The following is a 20,416-nucleotide window of genomic DNA, read 5'->3' on the forward strand; positions in this document are numbered from 1 at the left end:
GCTAAGTGGGTGTGAAGCCTAATGTAACTCACTGATCTGTTCATAAATACAGGAACATTTAAAAACATCCAGACACGACTGTGAAGGCTGAGAAGTTTCTTTATTGAAAGAACAAAATGTAATATTCTGAGGAATGATGATAATACAGTTGACTTCATTTGTCTGTAGCAAAACTGTGGTCTGTTCCTGCCAAAAAGATCTCACAGTCCTTCACAGCAGTCACATGATTACTACTCACAGAGACTAAGCCAAGTCTCATTAGGACATTTCTGCTGCAAAGTTGTTCTTTTTGTTCCTTTCCTTTCATGTTTCTAGTAAATATTAGACTATTGTACATAAACTCCACACCAGCATTAGCATTAAATCACCATCTATGTTTGGTCAGAAAACAAACAGAGTCAGTGCCAGCCAAAGAGAGGAAAGGTGTCCATTCAAGATGTCCCTGGAGTTTGGTCAGACGAGGACAGGGAAGGCATTCTGGTGCTTTGGACCTTCTATCAGGTAGTTGGGGACAAAGAAGGCAGCCTCCTAACTCTGTACTTCCTGTCGATGGGGCTGGAGACGCCAAAATCTGTCCGTTACTGGCCGTTTTTCACATTGAGCATTTTCTCCTGTGATTAAAAAACAAAAAGCCGAAGAGTGAGCAAACTAAGCTTGGCAAACATCTTGCATAAAACATGATGAAAACATCTCTGTCCTGGCTGCAAGGACACAGTGTGTCAATTACCGCAGTGACCGTCCCTCTGTGACTCAGACTAGTCAGACTAGTTTCAGATTACAGAGTCAGAGTCATAAAATAACCATTTGTGTGCAATTTTGTGAGAATTGCTGTGTGAAGTCTTGAGTAACGGCTACAAAGTGTTTTGTGAGGTTGACCTTTGACCACCAAAATCTAATCAGTTTGTCTTTGAGTCCTAGCGAATGTTTGTGCCAGATTTGAAGAAGTTCGGTGAAGGTGTTACTGTGATACCGTGTCCAAGAGAACGGGATGGACATCAGACAACCCAAAAACAATACGCCTCCGGCTCCGTGTGTCGCCGGCGCAGAGGCATAAATATCGTCTCTTACTTTGATCATGGTCTCCAGCTTGATGGCGTCGGCAGCGAACTTGCGGATGCCGTCAGACAGTTTCTCCACGGCCATGCGGTCCTCGTTGTGCTGCCAGCGGAAATCCTTCTCATCCAGGTGGATTTTCTCCAGATCACAGGCCTTGGCTTTAAAAACAAAACCCATCAAGGTCAATGCGCTAGGCTCTTAGACTGCAGGTTTTACAGATTTGATTTTTTTTTTTCTCTCCAAAAGAGCAGAATGCTTTGAATAGATTTTCACAAATATTTCATTTTATGCCCATGCATCCAAAGTTATGTTCTCCGCTCTAAGGAAACTCTATGTCTTCCTTTTACTGTGAACAGTGATAAACAATGTGCTGATTATGTTTTAGTTTCTTCAATTATGAACAGAATCTTGTTTTTTTAATTATTTTTTCAGGCTTTTTATGTCTTTATTTATAGGTACAGTGAGAGAGAGGGACAGGAAAGTTGGGGAGAGAGAGATAGGATGACATGCAGTAAAGGGCCATGGGCCGCTGCAATTAGGACTAAGCCTTAATGGTACGCGCTCTACCAGGTGAGCCACCGAGGTGCGCCATGAACAGAATCTTTAAGATTTAAGTAGCTAAAACATATTTTTGCAGACGGCCCCATCTATAGTAGCAGATTGCTCAGCTTCTGTGCTGATGCTCCTAGCTGCCTCTCCAAACTCGGAGCAAACAAAAATAACAAAATTATCCTTTGACGCAAGAATCACATATGACAGGTGTCAATGAAACATTCTTTGCATCAACACAAGCTTCAGAACAGGCTGAGCAGAGAAGCTGGAATTTTCTAATTTAATGTATTCATTATGATCCAACTAGGTGTCAAAACCTTCAGTCTATTCCCTTTTACTGTTTCTAGTTGACTGAATGTTATTGTGCAGTGAAAAATAAAAGTTACTGGCAAAGCTATTTAATAAAGCAGTGCTTTGCAGGAAGGCTTCGAGTGACAGAGCAGTACCTTTCTCTGCGTTGAGCATCTCTGTGACGGTGCTGTGATCCTGGCTGAGCTCTGCTAGCAGCCCAGGGGAGATGGTGAGCAGGTCGCAGCCCGTCAGGGCTTTCACTTGCCCTGTGTTTCTGAAGGAGGCGCCCATCACCACGGTGCTGTAGCCAAACTTCTTGTAATAGTTGTAAATCTTGGTCACACTCAGGACACCTTGGGAAGGAGAAGAAGGGAAATTAAGGTGCGTGTGTGAGGCAGTACGACAGCACTGTTTCATGTGCGGACAAGTTTCTATTTGGTTGTGCTGGGTTTTTAAAAATCGCTGTATATTTTCTGTATGCCTATGTGTTTTTATTTTGTCTTTCAATAAAAAACACATTAAGTTTACTAGGGATCAAATGTGCTATATACATAAAAATGCCATTACTTGATGGCTGAGTGAATGTTTTGTTTCTTATGCTTCTTATGAGTGATGGGATCCTAAATGCACACACCGTTTTCAGAGTGACCTACAGTTGACAAAGACTTGTTTTCTCTGTGCTGTTCTGACTGGTTTGAAGAGGGTGGTGTTCAGCTGGTGGTGATATGTCCAAAAATACCACAATTTAGAATTGAATCTTACAAAATCCAGAGTTTGTTATGGTTCTAAACAATCATTTATTTTGAACCAATAATATGATACCACTCTATACCAGTAGTCCTCAAACGTTTTCACATCAAGGAGCCCTAAACTGACACAAATTAGGCCATGAACCCTCCCACCCCTCTGCATCTGACAATATTTTTGGCTTTTATTAAAGAAAGTATTGACCGAAACAGTCATACATTTTGTCATTGTGTTACTTATGGATGGAAATATAGTGAAAGTAAATTATTCCTTAATTATTCAAGAACCCCTCAAGGAACCCCAGAAGTCTCCAGACCGCAGTTTGGGAACCACTGCTCTAAGCAACATGGTATTTATGGTTATTTGGCTTATGTAAGGCTCTGCGGTGCAGCTCGACTACATGTCAGCAATGGCAGGTGTCACAAAGCTAAGAATGGCTTTTATTACCTGGATCTTCATGTGGCTCGTAGCTTTTGCGGTCTGTATTCTCCTTGTACCAGTCGAGGATGCGTCCAACGAAGGGTGATATAAGTGTTACCTTTGCCTCTGCACAGGCCACAGCCTGAGCAAAAGAGAACAGCAGGGTCATGTTGCAGTGAACACCATGCTTCTCCTCAAGGTCCCTGCACAAGAAAACACAACACAACATAATCAAATATATATTTAAATAGATCACGAACAGTAACATGTCCATATGTTAACATGCATTTTTCCTCTGCTTAACATTTCAATCAGAACCTCCTCAAAGACAGGAATAGTCTTTTTAGTTGACAGAAAGTTCAGTCTTATTTTGCACTGGTTAAATATGTGCTACCAAATTGGCACCGTCCTGTTAACAGTGATACTGGCTGTTGTCTGTACCCAAACTACAGTGGTAACGCTTCTAAACCTAAAGATATTCAGTTACTATGGAAAACAGAGAAAAGCAGTCTCACATTTAAGGAGCCAGAACCTGAGAACATTTGGTATTTTTTCTTTCATTTACTTAAATGAATAATTTATTAATGTTTCTGTCAATAACCTAATCAATGAATTGACTGATTGTTTTACCTCAAGACTGGATCTAATTAAAACTAAGATTTAAAAAAAAAAGTAAAGAAAAGAAAGTCCATCTGGTCAATATTTAAACTCAGGCTAACAATACATTAAAATCTTTTGTTCCCTGATTTTGCAATATGATGCTTGGATTAAATAATCTCTGAAATTATTCCGATGGTATAAGGTTTTATTTATAGAAATAAAATGCAGTCAGTCAAAACTTTAAGGGGATACCAAAGTCAAATGTTCTAAATTCTACAAACCGTCGCTGGTTTACAATACTTTACTAAAAACATTTTATAGAGTGTAAATCTCTGCCCCCAATCTTCCTATTGTTTAATGCTCATCCTTCCTGTCTCTTAAGTAAGCAACAAAGCTGAAGTGAAAACCTTTGAGTTCAACACTCTCAGCTACACTGCTTCATCAGGACTGTATGGGGGTTGACAATAGCCTGGAAACATAAGCAAAGTAAATACATATTCTATTAAGAATAAAAGACCCAAAAAAGTACCCAGTGTTTTAAAATAAACAGAAAAATTATGTTTCTTTTATCAATGTTATGCTACTCTCCAATAAGCACTGAATGTATTCTTCAGATCTACTTCTGCATTGTTCACATCCCAGTTTGAGTAAGATGCATTGCTACTTATTTTGGTGAATTACCTGTATTTCATTAGAATAATGTGAAATCATTGGCTGTAATGTATTGCGTCAGTCATGTGTGTACATATACACCCTTGTGTGCATGCAAATAAGACAATAAAATGTAGACGTGCACAACCAGCAGGCTGGATGTGTGCCAACAAACTGTCAAGTGGCATTTTCCATGTCTGTCGAGACTCATAATATATGATGTGAAGGCTCATCAACCTGGCAGATCTCTGGCTGTACTTGGACCACAGATGCTGCTGTTTGAGATTGCCATTGTTTTGTTAGTTGAGGTTTATTATAGGGGAAGCAGCATCACCCCCATTGTAATACGCTCAAAGAAACCCTGTTGTATTCACCCTCTAGGATCAAACATATACATACCTAAGAGATGAAACATAAAATACTGAAAAGAAAACAAACTGACAGACGTAACAGGTGAACATAACTAATGCAAATCTACCATAATTAACTCACTTGCCAGCCTGAATCCCCTCCCACGTTGATGACAGCTTGATGAGCACACGTTCCTTGCTGATGCCTGCCTCTTCGTATAGAGCGATGAGCCTCAGGGCCTTTGCAACCATTTCATCTTTATCGAAAGATAGTCTGTTAGGTAAAACAACGGCCATTATACATTAGCTCAAATTTGGCATCCACACTCAATTATTTTATTTGCTTTAAGCCAAAGGGCAATCATTTTTTAGGGCGCCTGTGGCTCAGCAGGTAGAATAGGTTTATTAATCACATGAGTGGCTTGATTCCCCAGCTACTCCCGTCTGCATGTCCTTGAGCAAGATGCTGAACTCCAATTGCTCCTGAGCAATGGGTGTGTGAAAAGATGTATGAGAGGCAAGTGTAACAGGTTTTAGATAAAAGTATGTTTACTTTAAAAGTATGTAAATGTATAAAATTACAGTTCCACTTTATAGCAAAATGACTGCAGTTATTATTATTATTATTGTTATATTAATGTAAATATTATAGAAGAAACTCTCCAAAATAAAAGTGTGAAGAAGTTTTTCACCTTATCATGATGACATGACCAATAACATGGTCTCTGAATACCAGTTGTCTGCTTACTCTTACGAGTCTTTCCTCATGAGTAATGAATGTAATTTAAGATTCTCTCAGTCCACTTTGTTATTTAGAAAAGTTTAAGATAGTAAAGATGCTTGCTGTCACAATAAGGATCTCGCGACATGGTGTTTGCACCTACCTGGCATCCACCTCAGAGGAGACTCTGCCTGGGACTTTCTTGAGAATCTCTAGCCCGAAAGACACAAACAGCTTGTCCATGGTGTTGGCTACCTGCTCGTCTTCAGTTCTGAACAGAGAAGGAAACATTTAAAGCTGGTGTTCTCACTGTCTGAGTTACACTGGGGAAAAAAGGAATTTCATAAAAATGGAAATTGTGTATTTGTTATTATTTTCATATCTTTAAAGCTGCAAATCCTAAACTTCTGCACATTCAAATTACTACGAATTTGACAGATCATCAGATTGAAGTTGTGCGACAGCTTTGATACTAAACCAGTAAGGTGCAAAGACACAAAACCAAATCAACATTTCTTCAAAATTAAGGAACCACACTCTCACTCTAAGGCTTAAATTCATCCAAATGCATTACAAACTTTAGGTTTAAGCAGAAAAGACTAACATTACATTTAACAGCCTGCCCCAAATTAGGGAACTTTGTCAACACATTGCACAGAGGAATTGTGCACTGTGCAACATCTGCAAAACCACATGAAATGTTCCCTTTCTTAAGCAAATTACACATACATCTGTGCTGTTTATATTCAAGTTTGAGCTCTAGTTTAATCCAACAGGTACGCAACTAAAGAGCCTCTTACCCGCCTTTGGCGATGCCGTATTTAATGGCCTGATCCAACAGGTGCTGGTAGGCTGGCATCTTGGCAGCAGCCAGGATAAGAGATGGGTTAGTGGTGGCATCTTGAGGCTTGTACTCATCAATGGCTGCAGGACAGGAAGAGACAGAGACAAGTCACATACACATACCTGCTTTTTTTTCATACTTTAGATTAACTATTCTGTTTAAATATACATGCATGTTCAAATATCTCATTAAGGCCACAATTTGGTTTCAAATTTCTGTCTAGGGGGAAAAAAACCAAAAAAAACCCAAAACAAAACAAAAAAAAACAAAAAAACAAAAACAATTCAAGATTTTTACTTTATTTAAAATATAGATTTTGTCTGTGCTTAGGTGAAGAACATGAGATAGAGTCATGGACAGAACCCTGGCATGTTGAAGCTACACTGTAGTGCTGCTGTCAAAGAGAAATTACGCCATCTGCTGTCCAGATGTACTGCTGTACCATGCTCTTTAAAAAAAAAAAAAATTATCCAGAATCAGAAGAGGCAGATGGACATCAGTGATTCCTCTTATCAGAGATAATACACAGTTTAACATCCCCTTGAGGAAGACAAAGGCTTAAGCAGGGTGATAATTATTGATAGTCTTCAAATCTTGACTGTTTGCCAAACTTAAAAGTTGTGACAAATTGATTTTATGTGTTGAGTAGTATTATGATGTGCAGCAAAAGGTCACAAAGCCTGTATGAGGCGTTGTTTTATCTCATAACCTCATTATCCTGGTGCAGTTTACAGAACTGAGCTTCAGATTTTAATCTGATATGCATGAGCAGCAGGGCCTTTTCATGGGGCACAGTGGTTTTGTGTGAGCACTTGATTGTAGCCACCGCATCCAGTCAGTGCTGCCAGCTCTTCAGCCTATAAACAAAGCATGTCTCTGTTCTGGAGCCAGTTATCTCTCACACCCCCTCAAAAAAAAAAAAAGGGGATCTTTCTGTAGGTCAGTGAGTATGGACTAGATACTCGTGATCAACAGTTCAAGAAGACGCTACATTGTTAGAGTGCTGATTATAGCAGTATTCCCAAACCATATGGATAGTTTTGCAAGCTTTCCATAATTTAAAAGCCAACCCAAATTGCCATTGAGGACATGCATTGTCATTTCAAGTGATGATGCATATCCTCAACTGGGTAAAAATAGTGTTTAAAGTTATGATAAAAAGTTTTAACATTAATAAAAGACTGTAAATGATATTTAATGGTAATCCAGTCTTTTCTTTCTAGTTGAGAATACAGATTTCACATTTTTAGTAATTTATAAATTGATCATGAAAGTTCACCAACTATAATCACAGTATCAAAGTATTGCTGCAGCTTTCCAACAGTTGCAGTCAAGTGATTTGGTAGTTTGTTGGTACGTCAGCTTCCTGTTCAGAGGTATGTGTAAAAGCATGTAGGGGAACATCTAATTAACCAGAAAACATGAAGGAAGAACTTCTTTTCACACTGATGAATGTGCTTTAATTTGACTGCAAATTAACCGACTGTTTGGATACAGAAAGTTTTCTATACACATTGTTCTGAGCATTGTGGTGCATGGAGATATTAGAAAAATGAAAGCCAACTTTACACTCACAATAACTTTAAACAATTAAACAAAAATCCATAATGTACTAATCTTCACAGTCAGATTACTGCCTTTATCTAAATGTGATATCAGTAAGCATACAAGCAGGACCTGACCTGCTGAGTTGTCACCTCATTAGGAACCTTTCCAAAATGTGCATCTTCTTCAAAAACATCTATAACTGTGCAGGCTAATTATTTACCAAGTACTCTTGTGCAAAATTTCACAAGTGCACTCTCAGCTGCCAAACTGTTCCTGAGACCCCCCCCCTCCCCACTTACACAAGTGAAGCAAGCAGCGTTACACCACGTTTGACCACGTTCTTGCATTTCTTACATGAAAAAGAACTGCTTGCTGATTGATTTGAACATGTCTAAACTTGCAACAAGTAAAACCAAAGAAAGGTTACACCATTCTTGTATAACCAGAATTACACAAACCAGACATACACTTTGAAAAGGAGGCCTAAAAAAAATGTGAAAGCAATAGCTGTGTGAATCTTGAATAACTACTGTTAACACAAACTCTACATAACATCTTTGATTTTTCACTGATAGTGCTGACAGAGGTATTCACTATGGCTGAGAGATGTTTTGATTAGAGCTGTGTATATCAGCACTGTGAGACAGCCACTGTTGATGTGGAGGATATAGTGGTGTGAAAAACTATTTGTTACTTGCTGGCAAATTCTGATTATCCTTCTCCGTTTGTCCTGTTGCTGCGTTGGCTTGTACACAATTAAATTTTCAGTTAATGCATCAATTATTTCTTGGTTGGATTTGCCTGATGAAGGAAGCAAAACCCAAACATAATCAATTTACTCAATGTTCGCTGGATGATTAGTCTAAAACAATGAACAGCTTTTTTTAAAAATGTCTATTATTTTTCTTTCAATTGACTAATTGATTAATTAGATCATAATATCAGCACTGCTAGACTGCACTAAATTTTACAGCAGTTTGTGTTATTGAGTACAACCGCTGTATGTATGAACTCTCACTTGTGAGTCGCTTCGGATAAAAGGGTAAACTGATGAGTCAACAGAGTAAAATATTGGGCAATTATTTTGATAATCAAAAAATCATCTGTTTGATGATGCCATCTTCCCAAAAGTGACAATGTCCTGCTTTTCTTTGCTGTACATGGTAGAAGCCTGAAAGACATCACCTTCATCTGTGGGGAATTAAGTTTTTTTTTCCTTATTAGAGAATTTTTATATATATTACATATTCTTGATTATTAGATAAAGAATAATTAGAAGCTGTCTCATCATTAGTGGCCTAATACAAACCCTCTTGCCACACCTGCTGTGTAATAAGAGCCTGGCTAAGGACTCACAAACCAGTTCTGTCAAGTCATCCTGAGTCTGCAGGCTGCGCATCAGGAACTATGTGGTTTGCATCACCCTGCAAAAGTATTACTGCACACTGTTCCTCAATCCGGCCAATTGATTAACATGACCTTTTCCTCTTTAGCATGAAGGAGACGAACAAGGAAGGAAAGCACAGATTACACCTTGTTCCGTGTTCGCTCGGTTAGCTTTGCCACCACATCATCTGCATTTCCATCACGTATACATTTAGCTCAATTAGGCGTAGCTGGTTTTAAACGGTCACTTGTGAGGTCGATAAAAGGTTTGAGTAAACAAAATACTTTCGTTCTCGCGTTAGTTGCTAGCGCGGCTAACGAAAACTAGCCGCTGTTACTAAATTGGGTAACGTTAACAAGAAGTAATCGGATTATCAGACTGTCATATTTTGTAGTTAGAGTAAACTCAAAACCTCACAGGAGCTGGTGAGCATGTTATTTAGCCAGCTAGCATTAATACGAGTGAGACAGACAGCCAACGTTTAACAGACCCCCGCTTAGTTATCATGCTAACCGGCTAACATTAGCAGGTGATTAAAGCTGGGCTCTTTTTTTTTTACCGTTAAAGTCTCCCGTGTCTGCCACCACCACAGTGTGCTTCTTCAGCTGGTTCAGCGCTGACTCCATTTTTCTGCGTTTGTCTGGCGACACACTGGACATGATGAGCGGAGACCGGGACCCTTTTATACACAGAAAACACGTGAGAGCAGGCGGAATGTCAGAGAGGCGGGAGCGCGCACCAGAGCAGGAAGAAGACGCCGGGGACGCGCAGACAACAACGCGGCTCGGCTGTGAGGGCCTCAAAAAAAACGCCTCCGTGAACGAAACTCCGGAGAAAAAACGATGACAAATGAGAAATGGTGAAAAAGAAGGATGTAATAATGATCTAAAATGTAATGATCTAAAATGTGGTACTGAACTAACCCGAGGTATATAAATTACAGACACATAGCAGTGAGGGAAATAGTGGAACAGAGTACCTAGGGCCCAGAAATGGGGAGGTACCTCGAAAAACCTGGGATTTAAACTGCAATTTTGAAATTTTATGATATAATAATTAAAGGGAAGGAGGCTTGCTGAGGCTGCATATTTATGAGCCCCAAATTATTCTGCTGTGGCACTGTCTCCACCATGAGGAACAACTACCAGCTAGAGGCGCAATCTGTGAATTGTGTGTCCTGTTACTATTCATACTTTTACTTACAAGCTTTCACTTAACCTAGATTGTCAATGCAGAACTTTTCCTATGCTGTAATATTAAAAAAAAAAAAGTTTATTTCTTTACTGCTGATGTTGTTTTCTCTAAATACATTGTGTGATTAGATTTTTTATTTTATTTCTTTTACTTTATTTTGTCATTTCACGTTTTCTGGTCATTCTGTTTTCCTCCTGTCTGAAAAGTTTCTGTCTGTGTTATAAAGCTGAATTGAGTAACAAATCAAACATATCCCTTATGACAAAACAGGCTCTGCTTTACAAATTGAATCCATTACATAACTTTTCAAGTCATAATTATATTACAAATCTCATATACATATGTCTTATAGGTCATAACTATGAGATACTATCTTCACTGTGACTTAGTTGTTAAACTATAGTTATACTTAGTCATACTAAATATACTAAGTAACTAGCACCAAGTCATAAAACAATTCTTTCAGAAAGAATGTATGTTGTATGTTTTGTGATGCTCAAGGAAATGGTTTGTTGAGCCCAGTGGGCATAACAATCAAAAACGGCCCGGAAATGTTTTAACAAACAAAAAGTTTCCGAGATGTTGATGTACTGTAATGACAAGGCTCTTCCTACTCAAATAAACAAATAACATTAATTGCAAATGACAGGCAAAAAATGTCTTATTCATTCTGAAAACAAAAAAACAAAACAGACAGCCTCGGCAAGGACGGCCACCAAGTACCAGGAACTGGTTCAACAATGCAGAGACAAAGGGTGGCAGGCCTGGCTATCTCCAGTTGAGGCTGGCTGCAGGAGTTTCCCAGCACAGTCTGAGTGGAAGATGGCTGAAAGCAAAAGTGACTGAAGGTGTTCGAACTTATTCTGGATGTGTCTAATCGTAGGTTCAGTAATGTTTTGTGAGCCCTCATAATTGAAGTACCTGTCTGAAAACTGCTGGTATGATAATGTTTATTGGAGAAATTAAACTGGAACATTTCACCTGCTATGCGAGAACATTTAAATGACTGAAATTAGTAATATGTGAAATATTTAATTACACAAAGAGTACAGTCTGTTCAGCATTTTACCATGTGCCATTGCATTATGGGATTTTAATTGAATAACTGTACTGAGGCACCTGTTCCCGATATATTTCTTGCCCTCCAGTAACAGCTACCTGAACATTAGTCCTATTTGCAAAAAACCATTACATTTGGTGTGATTGCCTTGCTCGCGGTATTCAAAAGCAATACCTCAACTCTTTAGCAGCATAATGATAATGTCACTTACTCCGTTGCCAACCCTGTAGGCATTAACAATATCTCAAAGCTGATATGTGACACACTGACAAATGGCAGACAGGAGTCAACACCAAGAAGCTCTAAAAAAACTTTAGTAATAACTAGAAGTCGCTGATCATTACCTGAATGATTTCAAAGAGCTTCATATTTTTCCATGTGTGAAAACCATCCTTCAACAAACACCTTCCTCCCCGGAGGCAAAAATAAACAAAGCCTACATCTGCAGTTTTTGTTGATTTTGTCAGAATACCATGTTTGTTATGTGAAGTCTGTAGACTTATCTTTACCCTTGGCTTTGTGTTTTACTGTGCCTGAAAACTGTACATGCTGCACTGAGTGGGTCCTTTTGGCGCCATGTGGACTATATGACAGACATCAGAGCAGTTCTCCACACGTCATCACACTGACGAACAGTTAAATCAGCCATGTGAGGCATTCCTGGAGGATAGCTGCAACACTTAATCATCTTACTGTACATGCGTTTCATTTAAATTGCAGTGTAATTTAAACACTGTGCAATAACATGCACATAATATCTCTTTATTGTGGCACATAAGTGTAAAGAGACTGAAATATTGTGATAGCTCTGGGGCATCTGTCAGTGTGTGTGTGTGTGTGTGTGTGTGATGTGTTGCTGCTGTGTTGTGCTTCAGCATTGCAGTTTCCTGGCTAGGTGGAGCTGGAGGCTATCAGGGAACAGCTGGTCACTGTGTCCCAGTGGTGGAAGTATTCAGGTCCTTTACTTAAGTAAAAGTACTAATACATCCGTGTAAATGGATTTCATTCCAAGTACAAGGGCTGCAGTCAAAATCATACTGACGTAAAAATACACAAGTATTTTCAGCTAAATGTACTTGAATATCAAAAGTAATTAAGTGTTAAGTGCTTCTATTAAAGTACCCCCTTCAACTGATATATCATTATACATGACATTAGTAGATTGCTAATACTGCATCATTGTTTCTGTTTTTTTATCCAGTTATCCAGTTTAGTCCATTGGTTCCCAACTTAGGGGTCAGGTCCTAAAAAGGGTCACAAAAAATAAATCTGAGGGGGTCATAAGATTCTATGGTGGTCGTAAAGTTCTGCTACACAGATGTGTTTTCATTTTTGGACTTTTGTCTTTGCTGTTTTGTTGTTTGTTTGTTTGTTTTTTGATATATGTGAGAAGTTCAGAGGGGAAATATCTCTGTGATGGAACAACTCATACACATCTGGGATGTGACAAAAGGCCCCTACTAGACACTTTTTTGGGCAAAAAAAACAACTACACTAGCAAAAGTGTCAAATAAATGTCGTGGAATAAAAATACAATGTTTCCCTGTGAGATGCAGCAGAGTAGAGTATAAACACAGGTCGTTTGGAGGCTCCCTTTCCCCTGGCACTTTGTGTAATGTTGGTTTGATGCTGTCCTTGCCAGGCAGCTGTTCTATTCAGCATTTTTGCAACTTTTGTTGAGCAAAATTCATCTATGTTTAATAAAAGCCCTTTCTTTCAGTTGACCTGTCACGGTAACAACTGGCCTGTTTATAGTTTGTTGTCCAACTCTTGCCTGCATATAACAGTTTTGAATGTAAGTTTACTTACATTGTTTATATATTCTTGTATCTGCATTGACTTGTAAATTTCCCATCTGCACTGTGTGTGAATATACTGAGAGTTACTGAGAAGGAGAGTCTAAATCCTCATTCAACAGAGTTAAGTATGATTCTTAATATCTACTCATTATAAAAGCCTTACAGTTTCAAAAATCAATTTATCTCATCCAAACTAAATTTAGAATTGCAAACATAGTACCAAGCCGAAACCAAGCTCAGAGCTACTTTTGTCATAACCAGCAAATACTGTTGACTTGTTGATTACAAGAACAAGAAGTTTGTCTGCAATCTCCTGAAGCGATTTGCTACAAAACCAATACGTACGCAGTCATATCACACAGGTTGTACACGGGTGAGCGAAAGAGGAAACCATCACCCATTAACTCGCCTCTCTTTCTGTTGAAACAGTAAAATGAGTCAAATATTTTTAGCCACACTTCCAGCGTGGCTTTAGGGATGTCAGACTAAAGTAACTCTCAACAACTACTGGATGAATTGCTGTGGGAAATTTGTTCAGATGTTCATGGAATTCTACTGACTTCGGTGACAAGCCCCAACTTTATCTGTAGCTGCACCAACAGGTTAAAGTGTTCACGTGTCCTGTAAAACAAGATTTTGCATATTCATGTTGTTAGCATTGCTATTACGATCATATTAGCATTCTGACATTAGCATTTAGCTCAAAGCCTTGCTGTGCCTAAGTACAGTGTCACAGAGCTGCTTGCTGATTGGCTGTAGTTTGCTGTCTCAATAAATCATTTGGAAACATTTGTTCATCGCAGTGAAACACAGCAAAGTGACCTTTTGTGCTGCTATTCTTATGGATCCTTTCCAGGCATGTTCAAAGATACAGTATATTTAGAAAATACTCTGCTACTGCTATGAATAATAATTATTTTTTTTCCATTAAAAAGGTCAGTTACCCTCAAAGCTAAAATACTGAATACAACATGCCTCCTGTATCACTGAAATACCAGTTTCAGTGTATGTGCAATACGAGCTTTGAGTTCCCACATCACCCTTGAGAAAGTTGCCTATTGGACCATAACTGGTTTCAAAGTAGTTGTGTCACAAGTCATTCACGCCCTACACTCAGATTATAGAAGAGCACAGAGAAACTTTCCACTTTCAGCAGATGAATTTGAGGACAGCGTTCTGTAGTGTCAGTCAGACCATGAAAATACATGTTTCTGAGAAGAGACGCGACATTGACCAAAACACATTTCTGAGTGGAGGGTAAGTTTAAATAGACCAACACTATGAGAAAGTCAAGAAAACAAATATGTGGGAGTAAACAAACAAATATTTGATTAAAACATGTCCAGTAGAAAATGTTCACACACTGTAGGTATGAACAGTGCCAAGAGGAGATCTCTGTCTTCCAGTCTGAACTCAGGAATATGTTTAAATAGCATTATGCTAAAAATGCGTCACAATCCACGGACCACATCACAGCTCTGTGCCTGCAGCCGGTGAGCTCATGCTACAAGTACCAACGTAAATTATGAATGCAACTGGGAAAAAAGAGAGACGGGGGGAAGAAAATAAGAGGAGGAAGGAAAGGAGGTAAAAACAGAGGGAGAGGGGTAGAGGGGGGGAAAATGCATGTATGTGTATTAATGTATATGTGCATATGAATAGAAAGAATGAATAACACTTAACTAAACCTATCCTGTAAAACTCGTCCGGGATGTACCCGAATCCAAACACAGTGTTTTCATTTATTTATTTTTACTTTCTCATTTTCCGTTTTTTATTTGTTTCTTCTTTCTTTCTTCCTTTCTTCACACACTGTCCCGTTACCTGTCTGTGTCCTTATATATTTTATAAACTAATATCAACACTTGTTAATATGTCTGAGTCCATACTGTTCATATACAGTATGTATGCGTGTACACACTAAATGGTGAATTAAAAAATTATTGACAAAGGCAGATTCAAATACCTCTTCAATATGATGGCTGTGTGAATAAGTTGTCATGAGTATATGATGAAAATATTACTTTTGCTTACTTTAATGAAAAAGAATTTGCTTCTAAGCCAGCTCGGTGTTTGTGGATAGTCAAAACTATTTGTATTTATTATAAGTAGCTATTTGTATTCATCAGCTCCTGCTTTTAAATCGCCCACAGAATCAGAGCAAATTAGCCTATAAATTACTTTTGGAAATTGTCCGCGGGCCAACAGCTCTGCAAGGGATGATTATTGCTTTTAAGTGCTGTATCTGTAGTCACCACTAGATGCCACCTTTTTGCTATTTGGCAGGCCTGTGACAGTCACATGTGCTTCCATGTTGAGAGAGAGGGAGGGAGGGAGAGAGAGAGAGAGTGAGAGAGAGAGAGAGAGAGAGAGAGAGAGAGAGAGAGAGTGAGTGAGTGAGAGAGAGAGAGAGAGAGAGAGAGAGAGAGAGAGAGAGAGAGAGAGAGAGAGAGAGAGAGAGAGAGAGAGAGAGAGAGAGAGAGGAGAGAGCCTGTGGTAAGGAACAGTTTGGGAAGTTTTGTCATACACTGAGGGAAGGAGAGGGACAGCCGGGAGAGAGTGTGAGATAAGTGAGTGGTAAGTCATTTTCATATTCTCCTTGCTATCCAGATGAGATGTATCAACTAACAGGCTGTTTTTTCTCACTTCTCCTCTTCTCTACTTCTTACTTTTTTCGCTGTAATTTTGCATGTCCAACGCAGATGTCAGTGACTGTGATTTAGAGATTTATCTCAGATAAATTGGGAGCTTTTGTTAGCTGAGTTTGTCTAATTAGAAGGGATAAACTATATCTAGGCTTCATTTGTCTCTTGTGAATTGGTTCATGAATGTTGGACTTGGTTTACTTAACTGAGGGATTACACTAAACATACTTGAGCTGACGGTTAACTAGTAGTATGATTTTCTTATAAGCTACTCTTTTATACAGGCCACTGTGGTGCCCATACAATCAGTTGTTCTATCAATATGTGGTGATTGTGGAAATGTGGTGATGTGTGAGAACAAAGCTCTCTGATTGGCTGGGGAATGTTTCCCTGGACCTCGATGAAAGACAGAAATAAACTTGTGGAGAAGAACAACATTTCAGAATACCAACCATTCCTCAAGCTATTCCCTCCCAGTTTTTCTTTTTTTTTCTGGAGGGGTTTCAGGAACTTAAGGCCTCACTGACTTCTCAAAGCCATGGCTGGCTGGCCAAGTGCAGAGGAATCCACTGCCATACAATGTGCCCTTATGTTAGGTTAGCAGAGGTCTTAAATTCTCCCAGATGAAGCTGCTCCATATTACATGTGGCACATTAAAAATTAATCTCAACTTTAATGAAGGCACTAAGGCTGTGTAATCTGTCCTAAAACAGAGAAAACAGGAGATGTTCCTTGTATACCTGGGTCCACTTGGCTGTCTTATGCTGTATTTGTCTTATTGTTATTTGAAAGCAGGAAAATGTCCCAGTCGTCCGCAAACATCAACGTCATACATGGAGAAATATGATGTCATAGAGTGAGAATAACATTTTATGTGCACTGGCAGACACCACAATAGAACCAAATGGAATGTAGCTAAAAAACATTTGAATAAGAAGCATCACTCTGACTTTTCTCAGCTAGAAAAACTCACTCTGTGCGGAGCTATAAGCTACTGTGCTTTCCACTAAACCCATATAGTCAACTAAACTGGCTCATAAGTTCACAATAAAATAGTACAATTTTAAAGGCATTATTTAGGATACAGTAACTTGCTAAAAAACGACACCCTAATCTGGCCGATACCCAGTCCATGTAGTAAGGTAAGGATCGGGCCTGATTCCGATCCAGTGGATGGCATCAGAGCATCCCTGTATTAAATAGGCATATTTCTCTATAACTCAAAGAATAATTAATCACTACCAATCAATAGATTTTATTAGCTGTAACTTGGGAACTTACAAGGCAACTTTAATTTACGTCTTTCATTTACGTCTTTCAGACTGATACATCAAACAGTGTAAAACTCTTAAAGGCCACATTTTCCTTTAAGAAAAAACCTCAGCTCATGTTCTATGTATAACCTAATGGTTGCTGCTCGTGAAATCTCCTGCTCTGTCCAGCTCACAGTGACAGTCTTTGACTGCCTTGACACATTCCAGGATGTGCACAGGAGACAGTAAAGAGAAGGAAGCGACTTCTTTTCCCCATGTCCTCCCACATTTCAACAGCTCCAGCACAGCTGAAATGATGGCTCCGGACAGTTGGCAGCTGCCCTCTGTTTACATTTAGGTGCCTGAGACCAAAGCCGGTGCCAAGACGCAAACTTATCATTCTGAGTGTGTGTTTATCTTAAGATCTATGACATCCAGCTATTTTGAAGGAAGCAGTGAAAATATGTTTGAGAGAGGAGGTTTTTCTTTAATCGTTTAATCTTAACAGCTGGTGCTATTTGTACAACTATAGCTCCGTGGCTGACTTGCGGGCCTCTCTAGGTGTGGCAACTCTCTGGATAATTGCCCTGAACACTGGCTCTACTGAAGGTGGATATAACAAGGCTGCATTGTACTGCTGCCTGCAGGTGTGTGTGTGTGCATGTGTGTGTGTGTCTGTGTACACTGCTCTGCTCTGAATTCACTCGCCCAATTTTCCCCCATTTCTATGTTGCCTTACTTCATTTATTTTTTGCCAGATTTCAGCTGCTCCTCTCTCTCTTTGTTCCCTCAGTATATTTCATACCTGCAGTTTTCACCTTCATTTTCTTGCAGCCCACTTTTCTTCAGTCCCACCAGAAGAAGACAGGGCTGAGAAATGTAGAATTTAAAATATATTATATGGTAACATACAATATGTGAGCCAATTCTTCAGCTTCTGAGCCTCACTAAGGGAATGCATGAGCACAGAAATGAAAAAATATATTGTATCTTAAGGGAAATCAGGATTAAGGTAACATAAGGCCGTGATACAGGACGGATGTCCAGGCTTGGAATGTGCAGCATGGGTGGGTGGAGGGTGGAGTGCGAGGTGAAGCAAAGAGACAATATGAAACAAAGAAAAAAGATTTAGCTATCCTGCCATAAACCTTACAGGGGTGCGTCACTGCAGACAATTAATTATAGGCACAGTACAGCACAGCAGGTATAAAACTACAATGTATGATAAGAGCAATATTAATTAATTATTGAGCCAGTATTAGATAAGATACAGGGAGATTAATCTTTAATTGTTCTGGTGGGTTCAACTAGGGAACTGCAGCAGCAAACAGTTACCGGATATAACAATAAAAACACAAAGACTGAGCATGAGATTTTAGGATTTTCTGTTTTATTAATGTCAGCAAGTATGTCCTGAGTATATTTTCGCTATTCAAAATACAATTTGATTGAAAACTGCTACCCAGGGCAGTAGACAGGCTTTAGAAATGAGACCTACATTTGGCTTTTTTCTTTTTTGACCTTCCAGCAGGCTTACAAAATGTTAACCATTACTTACTATGTACTTACTAAATACTATTAGTCTTATTTATTAATGTAAAAATGCAAGATGCAAAAAAAGCATGTCCCTTTAAAAGTTGATGGTCAAATATATTACACATTTTTCATTTTCACTCTAACCCTAACAAAGGAGCACACACCTCTGCCAAGGCCAAACAATCCTACACATATCATGAGATCCAGATTATTATCTGGATTAGATTATTATCTGGATCTGCACCAAACTGGACAAAGTCATAGATCACAACACCATCAATATGTCAGATCCACAAATTATTATCTTCACCAAGGAGGTTACGTTTTCACCCTTGTCTGTTTGTTGGTTTGTTTGTTTGTTAGTTTGTTTTGGTGCTGATCTTGTTATGGGGAGGGACCCAGGACTTTTTTCATCACTTTCCTTAACATTGCAGGATGGGACATTTTTCAACATTTTTGTCAATTTCTCACGAAATAGTGTTTGGATCTTGCTGAGATCTATGACTTTTGTATAATCTGGTGCTGATCCAGATAATATCCTGACTTCATGTGTAGGATTGTTTGGCCTTGGTGGAGGTATGTGCTCTACTGATTGCCTTTCTAGTTTGCGAGTTTGTTTGTCAGATGGATTATGGTTCTTAATTTAGCATATGGACTGGAAACAGAGGGAAACAGGTATCTTAGAAACAAAGTCTGTCAGCACCTCTAAAACTCATTCATTAACGTGATATGTTGTTTGTTTAATCCATTAATCCATACAAAGTGTAAAAAAGAAAAGAAAAACTATTTGGTTTCACAGGGAGTACATGTGGGGGAATTCCTATATATATATATATATATATATATATATATATATATATATATATATATATATATATATATATATATATATATATATATATATATATATGTGTATCATGTGCTTTGTTTCTATGTGGGTCATGAGAGGAACAGATTTGTTTAAGGTTGCCCTCAACAATAAGAAAGGGAAATCAAAGTAGAGTGTGTTTGACAGCCGTAGTCACAGCAACAATAATTTGCATTTCACTTGATGTCACACATGGTAGATGTTTTATTTTTCAGCTTGTCCTCACAGGATGCAAGGCACCAACACGGCCTCTTACATTTTGAAGGGTCTATTTTGTCCCCACTGTTCCTGAGAGCACTGCTGAGATGTTAGCGCCTAGTGAAAACCACAAACCGCAACCACACTCTTTCACTGCTGCTGACTCCCAGTCTCACGCCCAGTTTAACACAGGAAAAAAATACAAAGCAGGGGGTTTTCTTCCCTCCCCTCACTACATTTCTTGATGTTTCCTCCACTCCTCACACTGTTTATCTTGCTCTGTCCACCATAATTTACCCCTCCTAACTGCCACACTCAGCCATATATTGAATTTAAGCTTTTGTTTAGACTCCTTTGAAGGTGATAAAAATAGCAGCAAGCATTTACATCCTGCATATAGCTGGTTCTTGGTGGTGCAATTGCAGACTAATCTTTACATAACATGTAATTTTGCACTGCATGGTAAATTCTTTAAATATGTAGGCATCCAGCTTTCTCTCCTCAAGCTCTGTTTCTTGATAAGAAGATTTTCTTTTGACATATCTGAGCAGCAGCCTATACTGTACTAAACATCTCAAAGAGCCTCAGTCTCATTTACATTCATTTCTGGCAGCCACTCACGGCCGGTCTATGCTGATCGTAATAGATTTAGTCTAACTTTATTGAGGCTGACTCCCTGGACGCAGCTCATGCTAT

At 38.9% G+C, this 20,416-nt stretch overlaps 2 protein-coding genes across 3 annotated transcripts in view; one reads left to right on the top strand and one right to left on the bottom strand.

The window, feature by feature from the left end:
• Positions 1 to 81: 81 nt before the first annotated feature.
• On the bottom strand, positions 82 to 9,909 carry taldo1 (transaldolase 1). The gene is made up of 8 exons (XM_071489258.1): positions 9,727 to 9,909; positions 6,189 to 6,312; positions 5,552 to 5,659; positions 4,810 to 4,941; positions 3,094 to 3,269; positions 2,055 to 2,252; positions 1,069 to 1,214; positions 82 to 611 (listed from the first exon to the last, which is right to left on the bottom strand). The coding sequence occupies exons 1-8, from the start codon at positions 9,824 to 9,826 to the stop codon at positions 579 to 581; spliced, it is 1,017 nt and encodes a 338-aa protein (XP_071345359.1). The 5' UTR covers positions 9,827 to 9,909; the 3' UTR covers positions 82 to 578.
• A 5,794-nt stretch (positions 9,910 to 15,703) lies between these two features.
• Positions 15,704 to 20,416, top strand: part of tspan4a (tetraspanin 4a) — a 133,275-nt gene continuing 128,562 nt past the window's right edge. Inside the window, exon 1 of one of the 2 annotated variants that reach the window (XM_071489261.1) lies at positions 15,704 to 15,797. The gene's annotated coding sequence lies outside the window, so the exon portion shown is untranslated. The remainder of the gene's footprint in view (positions 15,798 to 20,416) is intronic. The other variant, XM_071489262.1, reaches the window with a different exon arrangement.

This window comes from Trachinotus anak, unplaced genomic scaffold, assembly GCF_046630095.1.
Source record: "Trachinotus anak isolate AG129_WGS33_773 ecotype Australia unplaced genomic scaffold, CSIRO_AGI_Tana_v1 ptg000011l, whole genome shotgun sequence".
NCBI lineage: Eukaryota > Metazoa > Chordata > Actinopteri > Carangiformes > Carangidae > Trachinotus > Trachinotus anak.

What these genes read in the sequence shown, in the direction of transcription:
- taldo1 (XM_071489258.1), bottom strand. Translation starts at nt 9,826, where the DNA reads ATGTCCAGTGTGTCGCCAGACAAACGCAGAAAAATGGAGTCAGCGCTG. An exon ending in TCCTCTGAGGTGGATGCCAG is followed by an intron (nt 4,942 to 5,551) that starts GTAGGTGCAAAC and finishes TTTACCTAACAG; the next exon opens with ACTATCTTTCGATAAAGATG. An exon ending in CGAGCCACATGAAGATCCAG is followed by an intron (nt 2,253 to 3,093) that starts GTAATAAAAGCC and finishes CTCCTTCCCAAG; the next exon opens with GTGTCCTGAGTGTGACCAAG.